Source organism: Podarcis cretensis, assembly GCF_951804945.1.
Source record: "Podarcis cretensis genome assembly, chromosome: 14".
Lineage (NCBI taxonomy): Eukaryota > Metazoa > Chordata > Lepidosauria > Squamata > Lacertidae > Podarcis > Podarcis cretensis.
Window position 1 is genome coordinate 40,529,239 of NC_137183.1, and position 20,733 is coordinate 40,549,971.

At 45.5% G+C, this 20,733-nt stretch overlaps 1 protein-coding gene across 3 annotated transcripts in view; it reads right to left on the reverse strand.

Moving 5' to 3' along the window:
• Nucleotides 1–20,733, reverse strand: part of SNX29 (sorting nexin 29) — a 231,346-nt gene that overhangs the window by 186,613 nt on the left and 24,000 nt on the right. For all 3 annotated transcript variants that reach the window (XM_079952375.1, XM_079952373.1, XM_079952374.1), the window contains 4 exons: nucleotides 17,550–17,631; nucleotides 16,919–17,001; nucleotides 8,338–8,401; nucleotides 6,837–6,965 (listed from right to left, as the gene is read on the reverse strand). In XM_079952375.1, the coding sequence (XP_079808501.1) occupies nucleotides 6,837–6,965; nucleotides 8,338–8,401; nucleotides 16,919–17,001; nucleotides 17,550–17,631 (358 nt within the window). The remainder of the gene's footprint in view (nucleotides 1–6,836; nucleotides 6,966–8,337; nucleotides 8,402–16,918; nucleotides 17,002–17,549; nucleotides 17,632–20,733) is intronic.

Sequence of the window (20,733 nt, forward strand, 5' to 3'; positions counted from 1 at the left end):
TTCAGGCACTTGCATTTTACTGCCAGGTTTGGAAAGGAAACTTTTGCACACATACACACACTACGTTTTTTCAGATGTTTGCTCAGTGGAACATGTTATTGCTGTATGCCATCCTGGAAACAAATTTGCTCTTTCTGTAATGCGGAAGGGAGGGAACGCAGACTTTTGACAAATCAAAGTTCAACCACTGAACAAAGCTTTTAATTGAAATAGATTTGAAGTAGCATAGGTGCAAAGTTATAAAAGGCTAAATAACTACAATCCAGTTCAGATATTAATATTCCTCCTCTGGTAAACTATGGTTTATCAACCTGTGAGGAGTATCATGGCCACTCCCATGTTAGACCACTGGTTTATGAAAACTTGAGTTACGCATCACACCCAAATCAAGGATCTCTAGCTTACTTTCAGTTCACTAGCCATGAACTTGAACCATGGTTTTATTTGTCTCAGTTCTTCCTAACCCAGACTTCCCCATTTCAGATGCAGTGGAACCTTGGTTGTCGAATGCTTCAGAAGTCGAACATTTTGGCTTTCGAACGCCAACAACCCAGAAGTGAAAGCTTTTGTTTTTGAAGATGCTTCAAAAGTCGAATGGCTTCCGAGGTTCATTTCTCTATTTTTTCAATGGATTTTGCCGACTGGCAATTGCGCCTTAGTTGTTGAACGTTTCGGAAGTCGAGCGGTCTTCCGGAACGGGTTATGCTCAACAACCAAGGTTCCACTGTAGTGTAAACAAGCACAGCTCTGCCAGAGTTTATTCTCTCTCTTCCCTTTCCTTTCTTGATTCCTTCTCCTTCTATTTCCTTCCTTCCTTCCTTCCTTCCTTCCTTCCTTCCTTCCTTCCTTCCTTTTTTGCTCTTGGCTTTGATGACTGATCTTCTTAATGGCATCCTGAACTGACATGCTGCTATATATTGTGCTCTTATTGTTAATACTTGTTACTGTACTTGGAATCATAGAATTGTAGAGTTGGGAGGAAAATCAAGATTCATCTAGTCCAAACCACTGAAATGCAGGAATCACAGCTAATGACTCCGTGACAGGTGGCCATCAAACTTTATTTATCCAATGAAGGAGAGTCCACCACACTCTGCTCCACTGTCAAAAAGCTCTTACTGTCAGAATGTTATTTTTAATGTTTAGTCAGAATCTCACACACACACACACACACACACACACAATTTCTGGTGATTTTAGAGAAGGCGAACTAAATTTTATAGATACCAAAACATGAACAAAACCATCACAGAAAATGTAGAAATTGATAACACAGCCTGAAAGCCACACACTGAGGATATATTCATCAAGGAGCATTCATCAAGATTAATCAGGGTAGAGCAGCAGCCCCTGTACGACTAGAACCTAAAGGTTCCTCTATGGTAGCATCTGTCTCCAGGGATGGGAATCTCACAAGCCACCTCCTTGGTTCCTCTGCTCAGAACATAAGAAGTCCCATAGCCAACAGCTGCACGCAAGCCTCTTCTCTGGAAATTTGTTTTAATTCTGTTCCGAAAGCAATTTAAGACATCACCATCTCTTTGGTAAAGAATTTAGATAGGGAGACTATGAGATTGCACTTCCTCTCCACTTCCTTGCCTCGCAGAATTGCTGCCCTGGTGAAAGCTCAAAGGAAAAGGAAACAAACGCGCACACAGAGAGAGAGAGATCTTATGATTGGCTGTCAAATAAAATTGCACGGTTCTTGGGCATAAATGGTTGATTCCAGCCCCATTCCGCGTACTTCCAAATGATAACTTATGAGATTTGATTTTAATTTAAAAAAAGAAAATAAGATAAGACAAACACAGCAGCAAGAGCTTGGGAAAGTTGCGCTTCTATTTTGCCAAACATGGAATGATTACGAATGCCCTTTCATTTGGAAGATTTCAGACACCTTGAATGCAAATTCAAAACCAGTTCTGGCCAACTAATATGTAGAGTTACTCGGGCAAATCCACTCTGCTTAGTCTACCGCTGAAAGAAGAGCTGAGCAAAAGGCACGTTCAGAGCTTCAGCTTTTCATACCAAGAATCTAAGCTTAGTCAGTAGCTAATTTTTGCTACTTTCCATTGCCATCCACTCCGTTTCCTAAAGAGACAAGCCGGGAAGCTGAACAGTCTTAGTTGAAGGATTTATGAAGTCTGCTACAGGGTACTGACAGCGTCACCACAGTCCTGTCAGGAGTTCAGCCTACACTTGAGTAGGACCCTGGCAGAGACACATACCTGACTGGCATGTTCCCTCCCTCCTGGTCCATCATTCGGGAGCTTCAAAAGCTTTCTTCAGCCCGAACATCACAGTGACCAATGCCAACCGACACCGGCACACTTAGGGATCTGCAGAGTTTGCGCATCATGCGTGACAGACCTCAGCAACTCAGCATTTTGGCTAATCTACTTTATTTACATACAAACACACACAGAGCACTGCAACATGGCTCCCTCTCTCTCTAGCATCAGACAGCAAAGAGAAAAAGAACAAAGAACAATAGTCCCACTTCACAGAAAACTGTAATACAAACATCCTGTTTTCGTCACTTCCTACTCTGTGGAGTCAAAACATATACCGTCGTGTGATAGACACCAATCCCATGACTGCAATCATGGAGCAGGAATTCTAACAAGTCCATGCTAGCTGTCCAAAGAGTAACCACATCCCCAGAACAAGCACTCTTCTCAGCTGAACACAGGAAGATGCCTATACCAAGTCAATCCACTGGTCCATCGAGCCCATGGTGGGGAACCTCTGTCCCATGGGGCAATCCTGGTTCTCAAGGGGGTCCCAGCTGGCCCAAAGAATGACACCCACCCGTCCATCAGTTGTTGCCACTGGGTGACATCAGTTGGTGAGCAGAGGGTTCAATCCTGAAGGATGATGCTTTGCCAATGCGTTCCCTGCAAGAAACACGCTGGCAGAGCAGAAGCCGACCCCTACATGGGCAGCTCAACTCTGAGAGGTGAGTGGGACTGCCCACCTATCAGTCACCTGACATCAGATGATTGGCAGATGCATGGCCCCACCCACCTGGGAAAGCTGGCTTGCAGGGGTGGGAGAAGGTAAAGATCTGGCTTACCAGACTAATTTGGCTCCTCAATCCCAATGAAGTTTTTTGTTTGCAGGTGTTGCTTGCATTCACATTGCACCTACAAATGGACTTCAAAAGGGAGTTCCTGGAACCACTGGTCAGCTGATCAGTACTTATAGCGAGCTCCTTTGAAGGTGTGTGCACCCAGCAACGATCAGCTGATTGGTGCTGAGAACAGCCCGCTTTGAAGCTGTTACCTGACATCACAATCCCTACTTAAGTGCTTCAACAGATGACATACAGGACTGTTGACTCAGCTTGGAATTAGGACAGAAAGACTGTTCCAGGGGGTGGAGAGACCCATAATTTCAACCTAAAGGACTCTCTTGTTTTTATGCTACAACAGCCGATATTCAAGATACTTTTGAGAAGTGTGGTGCTCGAGTCTCTCTTTGTTATTCGAAATTTTGCAGCAAAGGCTTAGATATATTTGTTGCTGTATTGAAGCTGACAGCTGACCTATTTGTATTAACACTGAGCGATATCGCAAACTTTCTGAGAAATGTTAAAACACGCCTGTGTTCCGCAATCAACCTAGGAAGACTCCAGTAGAAATGACTACAGATGGAGTTACTACCGCATGTATCAATCAGCAAAAGGTGAACGGTGACAGGTTTTTGGAACCAATTTCAAAATCGAAAACAGCAGAGTTGCATTATGGAGCACTGGAGCATCAACAAGACAACAACACCAAGCAGAAAAAAGAAAAAAAAAGCACAGGAAACCGGTTTAACAAAATCTATTGAGTTGCTTGCTCATCATTCAAACATAATCCATCATCCCTAAATAGCACAAAACTCAGTGTTGTTAAGAAAATCTATTCACTCTTTTTTTAAAAAGAAAAGAAAGAAAGAGATTGGAATAACATATTGGGAAAGAGTTTGCAAGACACAGAGCTTACTAATTGGGTTGACCTATTCCAGAAGAGAGAGAAAATGCACATGCTGGACTAGAACCTTGGGAACCAGGGTTCAAATCCTCAATTCAGCCATAAAGCTCACTCTTGGGCCACTCTCAGTCTAAACTACCTCACAGGGTTGTTGTGAGGATAAAAATGGGGAGAGGGAGAACCATGTACCACACCCTAGAGCTCCTTGGTGGAATGATGGGATACAGACATAGCAGTAAACAAAGAAAAGTGCAACAAGCTAAGAGGGGATATCAGATTCCTTTTGTGGAGTTTCTATTTCCAGTACCCAAGACAACATTTGGTCCCTGCACCCAGAAGCAAGGTCCCTAAAGAAAGGGGACCGATAGCGATAGGGCTAATTGCAGCTCCCTTTGCAAAAAGCATCCTTCATTGGGTGCTGCCACGCCTGTGTACAGAACTCAAAACTGGAACTCTGAAATAAAGACAAAGTCTGGGCTCTGAAGGATAGAACATGTTGTTTTTGCAGGCTCTTCTGCACAGCGGAAGGATGAGTAGTACGTGCCACATACTTTACTTTACTTTATTTACACTTCAATGCTGAGAGCTTACAAACATGCATCTTGCCTCTGCGAGAGCAGAGAAGCAACCTCTCTCTTCGGAAGCACCGAGAGAACAGTGAAAAAACAGGAAGCCAGTGTACGTCACATCCAGTCTCCCATTCCCATGGGAAATCCAACAGCAACTCTGACTGTGGAGTGTAAACAATGTCTTGTGACAAGCATTTCGCTGCACAGTGAAGAAAGCAGAAACCAACAGAACATAGGTCTTCAACCAGTGGGCTGCAGCAAAGCTGTTGCCACCATATGAGATTCCAGCTGAAGCTGACCAGACCAAAGGGGCACCTCATGTGAGTTTGGACTAGGGCCCATTCTTGCGATTAGATGCTCATTTGTATCAATTTCCACAGGTGAGGTGATGTGGCAGGAGAAAAGAAGGAACCATTTTTAAAAAATAAGATACATATTTTCGGCGAATCAGGTGCTCATGCCTCACTGCAGAACTAGTTTTCATTCAGTAGTAGTGCTGGCGTTACACCACATACATTTCTCTGCAGATTGTTGTTTTAGGATTAAACAAAGTGCATCATTAGCACTATTAAGTATAAATCCAAAGTAAAAATATGAAAGCAGGTCCCATGTTGCTGCTCGGGAGCCGGGAGGTGGGACTCAGGTCTAGACCAGCTGAAGATCACTGGGGTGGAGGGTTGAGATCTAAGGACAACCCAGAAGCTACCAAACTTGGTTTGCTCAACCTAGAATGGCAAAGTTTTTGTGGCTTGGGCTGGTTCACAGTCCCGCAGACGCCGTGATGGGCCGGAGTGCGTGCACACAAATGCTATTTCCGGTGCTCCTTCCGGCACAGAGGAGGCGTGCGCAGCTTCCCATTGGCTGCAGGAGCTTCCTGCGGCCAATGGGAAGCCAGCCAGTGTTGCGGAAGGTGGTCCCCGCTCTGCTCCATGCCAGTTTAGCGCAGCACACGGGAGCCGACCGAGCAGGCGGCGGGGGTCCATGAGCCGGTTAAACGACCCCCATGGGCCGCTTGTGGCCCATGGGCCTTAGGTTGCCAACCCCTGACCTAGAAGAAAGCACAGCTGGAAGGGGGCAGCAGCTGAGCCTAACCTCATCCACGTAGGACACAATCTTCCTTGAAACCTTAAATATTACAGCAGAGCTTGCAGAGGAAAGGATATGAATGTTTTGTTCTTTGCCTGCCTTATTTTGGTGAAATTGCATCCAGCCCTACTTGAACTGTCGCTGCGTAGTTTCTCTTCATTTCAGTGGAACACTCCACACAAATGTGTGGACATGGTTCAGCCAAATGGGTCCTTGTGAATATTATGTAGTGGGGAGGGGAACACCCAGAAACATTTGTTGTTGCTTTAAAAGTGATTTCTCTTTGTTTGGAAATAATAACCTCACTAAACATAATATGTTAACTTGTATCAACGTAAATAGTGGGCATTTGCGGGGTTTGTTCCCCCCTCACAACAGGGATTAAAGCTTTTCATTTCAACGGACAGTGGTACCTCGGGTTAAGTACTTAATTCGTTCTGGAGGTCCGTACTTAACCTGAAGCACCACTTTAGCTAATGGGGCCTCCTGCTGCCTCCATGCTGCCAGAGCACAATTTCTGTTCTCATCCTGAAGCAAAGCTCTTAACCTGAAGCACGATTTCTGGGTTAGCGGAGTCTGTAACCTGAAGCGTATGTAACCTGAAGTGTATGTAACCCAAGGTACCACTGTATTCATGAGACAAATCACCTTGCATAATAAAGGAAGATAATTTGCAGTTTGCTCATACACAGTCACTTCCCAGCCACAGGTTGGTAGCCTGAGTGTTCTCCAGACAGGTCTTGGGTGGAGGAGCATCTCCAAGGAAAGGCAAGCTTCCTTAGCATCAGGCTACCTCCCACCAGATGGGACGCAGGTGGCGCTGTGGGTAAAAGCCTCAGCTCCTTGGGCTTGCCGATCAAAAGGTCGGCGGTTCAAATCCCCGTGGCGGGGTGCGCTCCCGTTGCTCGGTCCCAGCGCCTGCCAACCTAGCAGTTCGAAAGCACCTCCGGGTGCAAGTAGATAAATAGGGGCCGCTTACTGGCGGGAAGGTAAACGGCGTTTCCGTGTGCTGCGCTGGCTCTCCAGATGCAGCTTTGTCACGCTGGCCACGTGACCCGGAAGTGTCTCCGGACAGCGCTGGCCCCTGGCCTCTTAAGTGAGATGGGCGCACAACCCTAGAGTCTGTCAAGACTGGCCCGTACGGGCAGGGGTACCTTTACCTCCCACCAGACCCAGGGAAGCCACATCACCCACACTTCCCTACCTTGCTAAGGCCTGGATCTTCACGGTGTAGCGCTCTTCCTGCTCGGAAACTTTCTTCTTCAGGTTGTCGACTTCTTGCCGAAGCCCCGCAGAATGCTCCATCTCTCCGTCGAGGAGGTTCCGCAAGGAACTGAGGGGGGGGGAGAGCACAGTGTTATGGACACAGCACCGTCCATCATGGCATCACACTTGTCAAGGCAGGCCTGTTTCAATATTCATTCATTCATTAAACTTATTTGTCGCTTGTTGCCTGAAGGTCTCCAAGTGACTTACAGAAGAAGAAGAAGTTGAAAAATACAGTACATTATACCCTAAGGGGAAATGGTGGGGGGAATTATACAATACATTAGTATTTCAAAGAACATAACATCCATGGGGTGGTGGGGACATACTAGCTGTATAAGGTAAAGGGACCCCTGGCCATTAGGTCCAGTCGTGGCCAACTCTGGGGTTGCGGTGCTCATCTCGCTTTATTGGCCGAGAGAGCCGGCGTACAGCTTCCAGGTCATGTGGCCAGCACGACTAAGCCACTTCTTGGTGAACCAGAGCAGTGCACAGAAATGCCGTTTACCTTCCCGCTGGAGCGGTACCTATTTATCTACTTGCACTTTGATGTGCTTTTGAACTGCTATGTTGGTAGGAGCAGGGACCGAGCAATGGGAGCTCACCCCATCGCAGGGATTCGAACCACCAACTTTCTGATTGGCAAGCCCTAGGCTCTGTGGTTTAACCCACAGCGCCACCCTCATATAATAAACAAAGAAATACTCTGGCCCACTAACTAGCAAATAAACAAAACCTCAACCTCATCGTAATCCAAATCAAACCGACAATTTCCACCCCACCCCCTTTAACCTCCCCACCCAGAAGTCTGGTGTGAAGGCCAGCTGTTACAAATCAAAAGATGTCATTGTACAGGAGGGAATGCCTCTACTGGGACGGTGCTGTCTGCAGCACATGCATGCGCTATCTAAAAACAAAAAAACGTTGGCTCCTCCAGAATTACTGTTTTATTCATATGCAAATGAACGGCGCTTGAAACAGATTATTAGGAAACATCAAATGGTATGACCGTTCAGCAACAATTATTCAAGATGCACACCTCTAGTGATGACTCATTTCATGTTTCCCCCACCATTCCTTACTGCTTATTGGTTTAGCAGAGAGGGACACAAGGACCACAATATGCGTTTACTCCAGGGCCAGTGTCAAGGGACCCCAAACCTGTACAGGTGTGTCTCACTCAGGGTTCCTGAGCACCGGAGGAGTCCTTGCACACCACTAAGTGCACAGGGCTCCCTTCACGCTGGCACCAAACACAGGACCAATATGTGCGCTAGCATGGAGGCAAAATTAGTGGGGTACAAAGGGAGGAGTCTGGTGGGGCAGCATCCTCTTGACCCCTTCACATGCAAATGCAATCCAGGAAAACTCCTCCCGCCCTAATGCTGTGGATATAGCATCTTAGCATGAGGTTGACCAAGGCACTGCACTCTGGTTACCTGCTCTGCTCTTCCAGTTCATGCTTTCTATTCATCATGGCCACAATGGCTTGCCGAAGTTCAGCTGCGGAAGAAAACAGGGGGCAGGGAGAGAAATGGAATATATCGCTCCAGTTATGTGTCTAACACAACGAAAGCTCTGAAATTCATACATGTTATCAATGTGGTGTTTTGCTTGGTGCTGGTGTTTTTAATGTATTGTAAAATTTAGAACAGAGTTTGAGAATCTCAGACCCAGAGGTCAAATGCAGCCTTCCAAATTTCTTTGTCTGACTTTCTAAGACTCTCTCTCACCCCTGACACTCCCTCCCAGACTATGGTTACTAGATTTCCCCGTTTCCCGGGGACAGTCCCTGGATTTACAAATCTATCCCAGGATAAAATCCATCACCGAAATGTCCCCGGATTTCATTTAACGCCTCCAGGTTTATATTTTAAGTGTTGTAGATTTATTAGTTCAACGGCACAAAACACATCATATGGGGACTTCCGGCTAGGCAAAATGGCGGCGGGTGCCACAGCAGCGAGCAGCTCCTGAAGCCAGCCAGAGCCAACTGCACTACCAGGCTGGCTCTGGGCTGCTGAGACTGCTGCTGCCACTGCTGAGGGGGAACTGGGGATGCCCGGCGCGTCAACTGGGGGAACCACTGACCCCCCCCATGACCCAAATCGAGAGCGCCCGGCCACCTGGCCGACTGCCCAGCAGCGCTCCAGGGCCAGTAAAAACCCAGACGCAGGGAGAAGGAGGAAAGGAGAAGGAAGAGAAAGAGGAAGGAGAAAAGAGGGGAGCCGCGGCCTGCCGCCGTTGAGGAATAAAGGTAGGAGAGCACCGTGAGGGCAAGGACACGTGGCCGAGCCTAGGCCTGACCCGATCCAAGCCTACTCCACGGCAGATAGCCCTCCAAGAGATCGGGCCGGGGCCCAGAGGAAGGTCATGCGACAGAGGAGACCCAGAAGAGAAGATATTACCGTATTTTTCGCCCTATAGGACGCACCAGCGCATAGGATGCACCTAGATTGGGGGGGGGAATAAAGGGGGGGAAATTATTTCCGCCCCCAGGCGCGGGGCTGGGGCGGGGGAAGCCCGAGCTTCCCCCACCCCCAGCCCCCAGAACGGGATCCAGAGCGATGCCGAAGCTGCACCTTCAGCATGGCTCTGGGAGCTTGCAGGGCTGGGGGAGGGGGAAGCCCTCCGCCAGCCTCCAAACCAGGTCAGGAGACAGTGGGATGGCGCGCTGCGCCTCCCTGCTGTCCCCCGAGTTTGCAGGGCTGGTGACGGGGAGGAGCAGGCTTCTCCCCCTCGCCAGCCTTCTAACCAAGTCGGGGGACAGCGGGATGGCTGCGTTCCGCCTCCCCGCTGTCCCCCGAGCTTGTGGGGCTGGCAGTGGGGCTCTCCAGGCTTCAGCGAAAGCCTGCATTCGCCCCATAGGATGCACACACATTTCCCCTTCATTTTTGGAGGGGGAAAAGTGCGTCCTATAGGGCAAAAAATACGGTACTTCTTATTTTGGAAAAAAACCTTTTTTTCCCCTCTTTTTTTAAAAAAGTGTCCCCAGATTCTTTGAAAAAAATCTGGTAACCTTATCCTAGACTGCTTTTGTCTGCCTGGAATGAATCCTTAAACCCTGATCATGACTCTCGGTTGCCTGAAGGTCAAAGAGAGTTGTGCAAGTGTACAAAGGTGCCCACTGTAAATTTTGCACTATTGCTCTGTCCCCTTTTGCCTCTGGCCCCAGCCACCAATGGCATGTGGCTCGCAGAAGATTGCCCAAGAAGGGGCTGAAAAAGCTTTAGATGAATACCTAAACCACAACCCCCCTGCCTGCCTGCCTGCCTGCAAGCTTTTGGAATCAAGAGAGAGGCTAAATAATTTCCTCCACAGATATCTGATGTCCGCGACATTTGTGTTATGACTCCCAATAAGCAACCAGGCCACGGTGGAAAATACAGACTGTCCGAAAGCGCCACTGAGTCTTGGAACATTTCGCTTCCAAATGGCTTTGTCTGACAGATTTATCAGTAGGAGCAGGAATACAAACAGAACTCAGAAGAACGTGTGCTCAGGAAGAGACATGCTTTAGTACAGATGTACCCCTTCTCCAGGGCACGTTATTAATTTAAAAAAACTCTTGGTGGCTAGTCAAGGATTAGATAAGGATAGCTCACAATCACCTCTTGAGAAGGAGCTGTAAAGTGAACTCATCTGTCAGCATATATCCAGATATACTCTTGGCTAAGACCTTATTCTCAAATTGCTTCTGTAGCTCAATGCCAGAATATAAATTTGATTTCTCTGAGTGGTGGTGGTTTTTTCCTTTTAATTTACAGATTCATCTGACACATTATAGGGAACAGAAACATAACAGCGTATAGGAAATAACATAGGAAAGCTTTAGTCCTGCTCCAAGAACCTTGATAATGGGGACACATTTCTTGTATACAGACATTTGATCAGTTTTTAATACTGGCTTCTTCTTCTTCTTCTTCTTCTTCTTCTTCTTCTTCTTCTTCTTCTTCTTGTTTAAAAAATGGCTTAGAATTTTGTATACAACAAAATGGGCTCTATCAACTAGTGATGGCCTCATCCTATGGCCATATTTATTGGGGAGCAGTTGTTGTTGTTCAATTGTATATACATTACACAATGGCAGAAGTAAAAAAACAAAAACAAAAAACCTACTCCTCGCTTCCTCTCTGTTGATGAAAATGTTACTCCACAACAAACAAAGCAATCCTATGGCTCTTTGCTCAGAAGGAAATCCCATTGGTTTCAATGAGACTCACTTCCAGGCTTGTGCATAGGACTGCAACCTAAAGCAATACTTTCAAGGCTGGTGTTTCAGGAAGACTGGTGGATTTAAGGCAAAGGGGGACGAGCTCAGTGGTGGCGCATCTGCCTTGCATGCAGAATTTCCCAGGTTTAGTCCCCAGTGGAATCTCCAGGTAGGGATGGAAGAGACTCCTGGCCTCCTGGAGAGCTGCTGCCAGTCCATGTAGACCATGGCTAGGCAAACTAAGGCCCGGGGGCCAGATCTGACCCAATCGCCTTCTAAATCCAGGCCGCAGATGGACCGGGAATCAGTGTATTTTTACATGAGTAGAATGTGTCCTTTTATTTAAAATGCATCACTGGGTTATTTGTGGGGCATAGGAATTCGTTCATATTTTTTTCCAAAATATAGTCCGGCCCCCCCAGAAGGTATGAGGGACAGTGGACCAGCCCCCTGCTGAAAAAGTTTGCTGACCCCTGGTATAGACAATACAGTACGCTCCTAAGCGATCTGATGCAGATAAGACCAGGAGAGTCGCTACACTTTTGAAGAGCGGAAGTTCTGTGAGATGCGTTAGCAAAGCATATTGGACAAAAAAGGGGGAAGAGGTGCTTCCAGACTTGGCAAGGAAAGAAACAAGGAGCAGAAAGTTCCTCTTTCAACAAAACATAGGTTGCAACCACTGCCTTTAAAACATAACAAAACCCTGCTGTCAAAAACCACTTGTAGCTGTGGGTCTTGTGGCTTTTATTATCACACAGTACTTCTTATTATACACCTGCTACATGTTTATAGAAGTGAGTTGCTACGCAACCAGCTGGAAGTCTCCCTACTCAGAACCCGTTCCCTAGTAATAGAAGGGTGGAAAGTCATACATTAAAACAAGATACTTTGCAAATGCATAGGCATAGACATAGCCACTGCCACTCAGTGTAGACAGAGCTGAGCCAGACCAAAGCTCTGATCAACACCAGGCGGTTAAAATGCTCCAATGTATTTCGCCATTATTGTATATTAATATATTTCAATTATTCCAATTTGTCACAGCATCTGGGTACATATTTGGGAAACTAGCAGAAAGTTGTGGATTCACAATATGGTACAGTAGTTGCTTGCGTTCACGCATGACTACTGCCTGCAAGCCTGCTTCTAATTATTGTTAGAAACTGTGGTTTGGCACTAACTACAGTTAGCAAAATCGCCAGCACAAAGATAACACGAACCACAGTTAGCTGCAAAATGGAAAGGGGCAGATGGATGAAAAGGAAGAATCAAGCGAGCAAACGGGGCTAAGAGATCAGACAGTGTTAATCTGCACTAAGCCACTGTGAAATATAGGAAACAGAGAGCACCATGGCTAGAAATATCACTCCAAGGTGAAAAAATTCTAACTTTCAGCAGGCTTTTACTGTTTTGTTTTATTGCTGAGGGTTTGGGTTGCAATTTTTAGATGGCTGATTTTTAGTTGCTTTATACTGGTGTTTGTGCTGTTTCCCTTTTGATAGTGTGTGTTCTTTCTGGGTTTTCTTATGCTGCGAGTGCTCCGCAGGCAGAAAAGGAAGGCATAGCTTAGGTCACAAGCACACCCTACATTTAAAGCACTCTTATACCACTTTTAACAGTCATGGAGAATCTTGGGAGCTGTAGCTTTGTTCAGAATGCTGACCTCACAGAGCTACAATTCCCAGCACCCTTAAACTACAGTTCCCAGGATTTCCCATTACTGTTTAAGTGGTCAAAACAAAATAATAATAATTAAAAAATTCCTTCCAGTAACACCTTAGAGACCAACTAAGTTTGTTATTGGTATGAGCTTTCATGTGCATGCACACTTCTTCTTTAAGTGGTGTAAGAGAGCTTTACCTGCATGGTGTTGGTTGCGACCTCACTTACAGGAAGCCACGTGGTACCAGGTTAAAGTAGGTCAAGCTTTCATCGCTCTAGGGACCCTCCCGATGTTTTGAACTCGCAACCCCCATCATCCCCAGCCAGCACAGCCAACGGCAACATTTTGAGGGCCACAGGTAAGCCACACTCTTATTACAGGAGGCTGCAACTGCCGCTAGGAAAATCAGAGCAAATTATATAGCCAAGATAGCCACAAACTGTAAAGGAGATGAATTTATTTGACCCTATCTACATCAAGCTATATTCTATCTTTATCACCAAACTCTGAATATAATTGCACACTGTATTAATTAACATTATTTTTTAATATATTAGTGGCCATGTGATGATTTTAGCCTATAAATTTTATTGTTTAATGTCCTAACCTGTATAGGTAAAGGTAAAGGGACCCCTGACCATTAGGTCCAGTCGTGGCCGACTCTGGGGTTGCGGTGCTCATCTCGCTTTATTGGCCAAGGGAGCCAGCATACAGCTTCCGGATCATGTGGCCAGCATGACTAAGCCGCTTCTGGCGAACTAGAGCAGCACACGGATATGCCGTTTACCTTCCCGCCAGAGCGGTACCTATTTATCTACTTGCACTTGTCATGCTTTTGAACTGCTAGGTTGGCAGGAGCAGGGACTGAGCAACGGGAGCTCACCCTGTCGCGGGGATTCGAACCGCTGACCTTCTGATTGGCAAGTCCTAGGCTCTGTGGTTCAACCCACAGCGCCACCCGCATCCCAACCTGTATATTAAGGTACATTTATAGTTCTGTTTAGAGTAGGTAATGTCTTGATAATATAAATGTTTTAAGTTTTTTTTATTAATCCAGCATATTTTCTTTTAATTGTTGAATGATTCTATGTACATAGCCTTTGGCTATGTGCAATAAAACTGACTGACTGACTACCGGGAGTCCAACACTCTAAACACTAGATGAAGGAGGCTAAACTACCCACTTTCTGATGTGCTTGAACTACAACTCCCATCAAACCCAGCCACCATAACCAACAGTCAGGGATGGTGGCAGTCATAGCTCAACAACCAATCAACATCTTCTGGAGGGCACCAGGTTGGAGAACGCTGGAGTTACTGATGATTGGACCACAACTTGAGCCCACTGCAGGTGACCACATAAGTGCCGAATTACTATGTGGAACCAACTTTGCTTCAGTTTCCTATTAGGACATTTATTTTATTTTGCAAACCATGTGTTAAGCGAGGAATTCCTACACCGACTTCGGAAGACACCCTCTTTGCTTAAAAGGTGAGCCAGCGTTTATCTTTGATGTTTAATGTCTCCTGCTCTATAGGTACCCTGGGTTGACCTTTGATGTTTAAGGGTTTAAATCAACTTCCAGGATAGCTGAAAATGAGGTTAAATATCACCCACGAAAGCAGAGAAAAATTATCCCATATAATGTTTTTGCTAAATTGGCCAAGAGTTAGAAGTAGCAAGTGAGCACAGGAGCAATTGCTCCCCCTACTGGTGACCAATATTTTAGCACCCTGCACAAGGAAGACTCAAACAATTTTTTAATACTCATCGGAAGAAATGTTTTACTGCCAATCTATGGAAATCTATCAGCTGCCAATCAGTTTTATTTTTAAAAACTGTTTTGACAAAACAAGCTCTGCATTCCAGATATTAAACCTCCCTGCCACGTTGCACAAACAAATTCAGCACCTAAAAAATAACGGTAGATACAGATTTGGATAAATCATATATAAATTCCCAGCCTGTTCTGAATGTTTATGGCAGGTTAAATTTAAGGCGCACTTTCTAAATTTCAGCTCCAAGTGCATTATGAAACAGACAAAATACTGAACGAACATCTCAAAAGCCTTTGCTCTTCACCTGTAATATGGATTTATTTTCCATATTTGCTGAAAAATGTTTTTATTGTTTTTGATAAGTCTTTTGAATAGTTATATTTCTTGTTGTTTGGTTGAGAGGCTGAGCAGATTTGGGCACAATTTTGTGGGAAACTGGCATGCAAATAAACAGATGATGCTGATGGTAATAATTTTAGCCTAGGCCCAGACACTAAAAACTATAACAAAGTGATGCTTTTGGAAGATGCTCAATGGAACACAGAAGTCACCAAAATAATAATTCAGTGCTTGGACACTACAGACAAGACATGACTCCCAGGGTTATCTTTGAGACTGTGATGGATATACAAGATGTCACAGCATATTGGCCTCAACCCAATAATGGCTTTGATATACACAGCTATGACTAACCTAGGTTGAAAGAATGGTGGTTAGCTGAAGTCCTTCCACAACAGACAACCCACTAGCGACTAGACCATGGGTAGGCAAACTAAGGCCCGGGGGCTGGATCCGGCCCAATCGCCTTCTAAATCTGGCCCGTGGACAGCCTGGGAATCAGCGTGTTTTTACATGAGTAGAATGTGTGCTTTTATTTAAAATGCATCTCTGGGCTATTTGTGGGGCATAGGAATTCATTCATTTCCCCCCAAAAAATACAGTCCGGGCCCCCACAAGGTCTGAGGGACAGTAGACCTCTGCTGAAAACGTTTGCTGACCCCTGGACTAGGCGGTCTCATCCTTTATATATCCAACCAATCACTGCTCTGCAGAAGAGGCTACAGTGGTGCCTCGCAAGACGAAATTAATCCGTTCCGTGAGGCTCTTCGTATAGCGGTTTTTTCGTCTTGCGAAGCAAGCCCATTGACAGCTTAGCGGATTAGCGCTATTAGCGGTTTTTAGCGGATCAGCTGATAAGCAGCTTATCAGCGGATCAGCTGATAAGCGGTTTAAGGCTTAGGAAAAGAGGGGGGGAGGGAAAAAACCCCACAGGAACTCGCAAGACATTTTCGTCTTGCGAAGCAAGCCCATAGGGAAATTCGTTTTGCGAAGCGCCTCCAAAACGGAAAACCCTTTCGTCTAGCGGGTTTTCCGTCTTGCGAGGCGTTCGTCTTGCGGGGCACCACTGTATAATGCAGAGACTCTTATCAGGAGTCTGTTCTGCACAAGGTCAGAACCAGGAAGCACCAGCCTATGGTAACTCCCTCCAGCTGCATATCAGGTTCCTTCTCTGTCCTCTTTGGGGCACCTGCTGAAGACTTTCCTCCCTTCCATACAGGGAGATTTTTTTTAATCCCAGTCAATATCTGAACACATTTCATTATGTTTTCATATGTGTGACTGTTTTTAATGTATTATGAAATTGCTTTTGAGATTCTTCCTTAGTAAGAGATTGTTATTTGTTGGCATCCATCAGTCTCGGAAGACAACGGAGGAGTTTGCCTTTGGATGTGAAGTCAAATTCATTTCATTTATGAAGATTCCATAAACGCAGTAACTAATAGCAGAATTAACAACAGACCGCTTTGGAGTAAAGCAGAGCTTTCCCCACCTCTTTCCCTGCTGATTGCACGTAATTATACCTTGGGGGTCACAATAAGGGGGAGAAGATGCCGTAAGCTTCCAAGGCACATCTAGCCAACTGTTATTAGAAACATAGTGAAAGATTAACTGAGCCTTTCGTCTGATCCTGCAATGCTCTTCTCAAGTTATGGAGGTTTTGCTTCCGAATTTTTGGGTTTTATATTCCCAATATTGTGTTTCACTGCCTACTGGGCTACCGATTTATAGCCCCAAAATTGAATTAGCCCAGCCTATCCTAATCTGATGCCCTCCAGATGCTGTCAGGGTACAGCTCCAACCATCTCTATCCACTGGCCCTGCTGGCTGGGGCTGACGAGGGTTGCAGTTGAAAACATTGGGAGGCCACTACGCAGGGAGACGGCTGAATCAATTCTATGAAACTGATAGGAACTCTTGCCAATGCTGGCCAGTGAACTGGAACTTATCCTGACAAAGCATTTGCTTGGATGGAATGGAAAGACAACAACAACAGGCTTCTGAATCCGGCTCAGCAGAGACTTACCAACAGTCATCGGTTCTGGCACGGTGGCCGAGGGCAGCAGATCATGCAGAGAGTTCTCTTTGACAGGGGGGCTCACTTCTTCCCTGATTTTAAAAAGAAAAAAAAAGGTAAACCTGAAAAAGAGCCTACGGAAGACATGTTAACTACACGAACAAGACTGGGCACAATCCATTTCAATGCTCAACTCTCATTCATTTTGATTGCACCATAATGACTAGTATTAGTTATCCATTACACGCCACCACATTATCCAGATCCCCAGAAAATTGAGTTCCTTTGACTTTACTCCTGACTCATGCACTAGCTCCCCTCTCAAGTTTCCTTCGTGACTGTTTGTTACTGCAAGGCATAGTTTCCATGCACACCTCATTTTGAAACACATTTCTCTGAGGGTTTGCAGGCATAAATGATGGTTTGCGCTAATCTGTTTTTCCTTGGCTCAGATGCAACAGCAAACTATGGCTTGCATAAACCAAGTAAGTAAAGAAAGAGGAAGCACGCAAGCTTGAACCTCGAGCATAAACTGCCAAACCATGGTTTGCCATTACACATATACCAAGCTTTAGACAGGAAGAAAACAGGAAGTTGTATGGGCTTGTTTGAAAAGTAGAAAACTTAATCTGCCTTATACCTGTAATGTGAGTTGGCATTTCCCCGAGCCAATTCTACTGAAAAATCAGCTGTTTCGTGCTCATCACCATTCTCCAGGTTACCTAAAAGAGGACATGGATAACACTGTTAGAAGAAAGATGGCATAGGTCCTAGTTCAATCTTACTTTCTTCTAGGCACTGGTCCACTTTGAATGCAGCCTTGTTAATTTTCACTCTCAGAATTCAGCTTTGTGAGAAATCCACTCGGGGACAATTTCATAGAGTGCAATGATACACTGAATTAAATATTGTAATCAAGGGAATCAGCCAGTATGGAGGCTGAAATCCGCCAATTACTGGACATCTTTATTTAAGACTGACAGCCCGCTTGCCAAGAATCAGATCCCTAAAAACCACACGCTAAAGAGTGCAGTGCTAGACTTAACTATTAAGCAGTTATCATTCACATAACTCAGTTCAATGGGACTTAAGAGTAACTTTATGAATTGGTAAAAGAAAAAGATTTGTAAAACATTTCTGCATTCTGCAACCTTTAAGTACAAGAATTCAGGAACCAGGACTGATGACAGAAATTAGGTATAGCACTACCTGTAATAAAATAGAGATGTTATACATTTCCGAGCACAATTCAAAGTGTTGGTGTTGACCTTTAAAGCCCTAAATGGCCTCTGCCCAGTATACCTGTAGGAGCATCTCCACCCCCATCATTCTGCCCGGATGCTGAGGTCTAGCGCCGAGGGCCTTCTAGCGGTTCCCTCATTGCGAGAAGCAAAGCTACAGGGAACCAGGCAGAGGGCCTTCTCGGTAGTGGCGCCCGCCCTGTGGAACACCCTCGCATCAGATGTCAAAGAGATAAACAACTACCTGACATTTAGAAGACATCTGAAGGCAGCCCTGTTCAGGGAAGTTTTTAATGTGTGACATTTTAATGTATTTTTAATCTTTGTTGGAAGCCACCCAGAGTGGCTGGGGAAACCCAGCCAGATGAGCGGGGTACAAATAATAAATTATCATCATCATCATTATTATACAGTCACTTTGCAAAGCCCAAACACTAGTTGGTCCTCACATTGAATGAGATGTGGGTCACGGTGACTGCCAATTCACAGAAAAGTAACAGCGGGGTGAACAACTTTTGGCAGACAAGCCAAAGATTGTGATTGCTAGGATCCCAGTTCCCACCCCACCCATCAGTGACAAGGTCAAGGATAACTCCCCTGCCCCAACCTTAGAGGTGGAAAGGTGACAGGGGTTTGCTGGTTTGCTCACTACGTGGACCAAGGCCCTCTGGGAACTTCCACCCGCAGCAGCCAACCACTTCTGCCCCCAGCCTGACTCCCAACCTTAGAACCATGTTACTGGCAGGGCAGTCTGTGCCAACTCTGCAGCTCATGAAGACTTTCCAAAGCCACCATGGAGAGGAAAAACTGGCTCAAGCCACTCCCTACTAAACCAGGTCTCTTGCTTGTCCACTGAAGGAGAGAATTATTATAGAACAATGGATGAAAATCTGTATTCACCGTCCAGTCTTCAGGCTGGATATTGGTTTTGCCCTGGATGTTTAGATTCGGGAAAGGGAGACCACATCTGTCTTTGTCAAGGGACTAGGGTTGGAAGCCATTTAGAAGGAAAAAGACTCACACCCAAGTTACTAGAAGATATGCAACAATAGAAAGTAGTCTACAGTATGCAAGTAAAATTCAATTTATTGCTCTGCTCACTATTGCCTCTGGCTCAGGCTCTGGTTGCCAGCTGGTGCTGGAAATTTGCCCAGCAAGAAATGTGGACCTTGGGCTGGAAAAAAAAGTTCTGAATGGTGGTATTTAAGAACTAAGGTACAGCTACAGATAATGAATTGTATCTACACTTTGTGCACACCTGTTGAAGTTAACGGGCATGACTAACTTAGGTTCATTAAGTTCAGAGGGTTTGCTTAGTTGGGTATGACCCCATGCTCCATAGCCATTATTTTTCAGCTCCATCGGAATCAAAAACAGTCCTTTTCAAAGTTAGATGCTCCATCAAGCCATACCTGATCGGCTGTGCAAGAGGCAGGAGAAAAGGAAAACAGAAGAAATGGGGAGGGAAGGAGGGAATTTGACTGCCAGACAGGTGATTGACAGCATAGTGTCTGACAGCAACATTTTGAAAAGTCTTCCCCCCTCCCCCCCACTTTTGCATTCAATGGGACAAGATCGCTTAGCCGGGCATTTCCAGAGGCCACTTCAAGCTGTGTGTCACTCTTCTTTAGAACTCTAAAGGAATTCTTGCCATTTGTCATTGTCTCACTGGCTTCTCAGTGTTGATGTGTGTTGAAAAAAAGATGCCGAAACAACAAATGCAAAGGACAGGTCCTTGCGCTGTGTCCCGTCTGCACTCAGAGAAAGAAGGAAGGTGGCCCGGGCACTTGAATAGCTGCAGCTTACCTTGCTAGCCCCAGAGAGCTGCTTCTTGCTAGGGTTTTCCTCCCCTCCAAAATAAAGCCTTTTATAACAAGATTCCAGTGCTCTACCATAAGGGTTTATCTGTATTGGGGAGGTTTGGGGGGCGGGCAGAATTGCAGGGCATCTGAAACCTTTTCAGTCTTTAATGGAAAGGTAGGCATTCCATTTGGAACCTGACAATGACTTTTAAAAGAGAGGCTTTGATCAATTGTATGCAAGCCTTTCAACTATTTATACCATGCTGCAGAGTTAAATCCACAGGAGGGCACTGGATGCAGCAGTTAACCCTTTCAGGTCTTTTTTACTCATAGCTGCCAAAGAGAAAAACACAAAAGGGCACCATCTACCCAAAGAGACCCAGCAAGATGAATGCAAGTTGCACAAAAGCTCAAATTTTCATTCTATGTGATGATTTACAAGTGGCTATCAATCTTCAGGCTTGGCACCTCTCTTTCTGTTCAGCGATCAACTATATTTTCCTTGTCAGCCATATTTTTCATGTTAGCTATTTGCACGGGCCACACTTATTTGTATTTCGTCTTCTGTCCTCCTTCTATTAATAAACTATTCCGAGGTCTAGTGGAATGTCAGCAGCCTTTGACTTCTTATTGCACAGGCTGTTTCAGTTGCTCACTTAGCTGAACAGACAAGCTATTGAAAGAAACCAACTTCCCCACGCTACCTTTGAGGGGATTAAAAATATTTGAACTATAGTGAAAAGGACCGAGACAACCTATTATTGGAGAATACGAGCAAGTG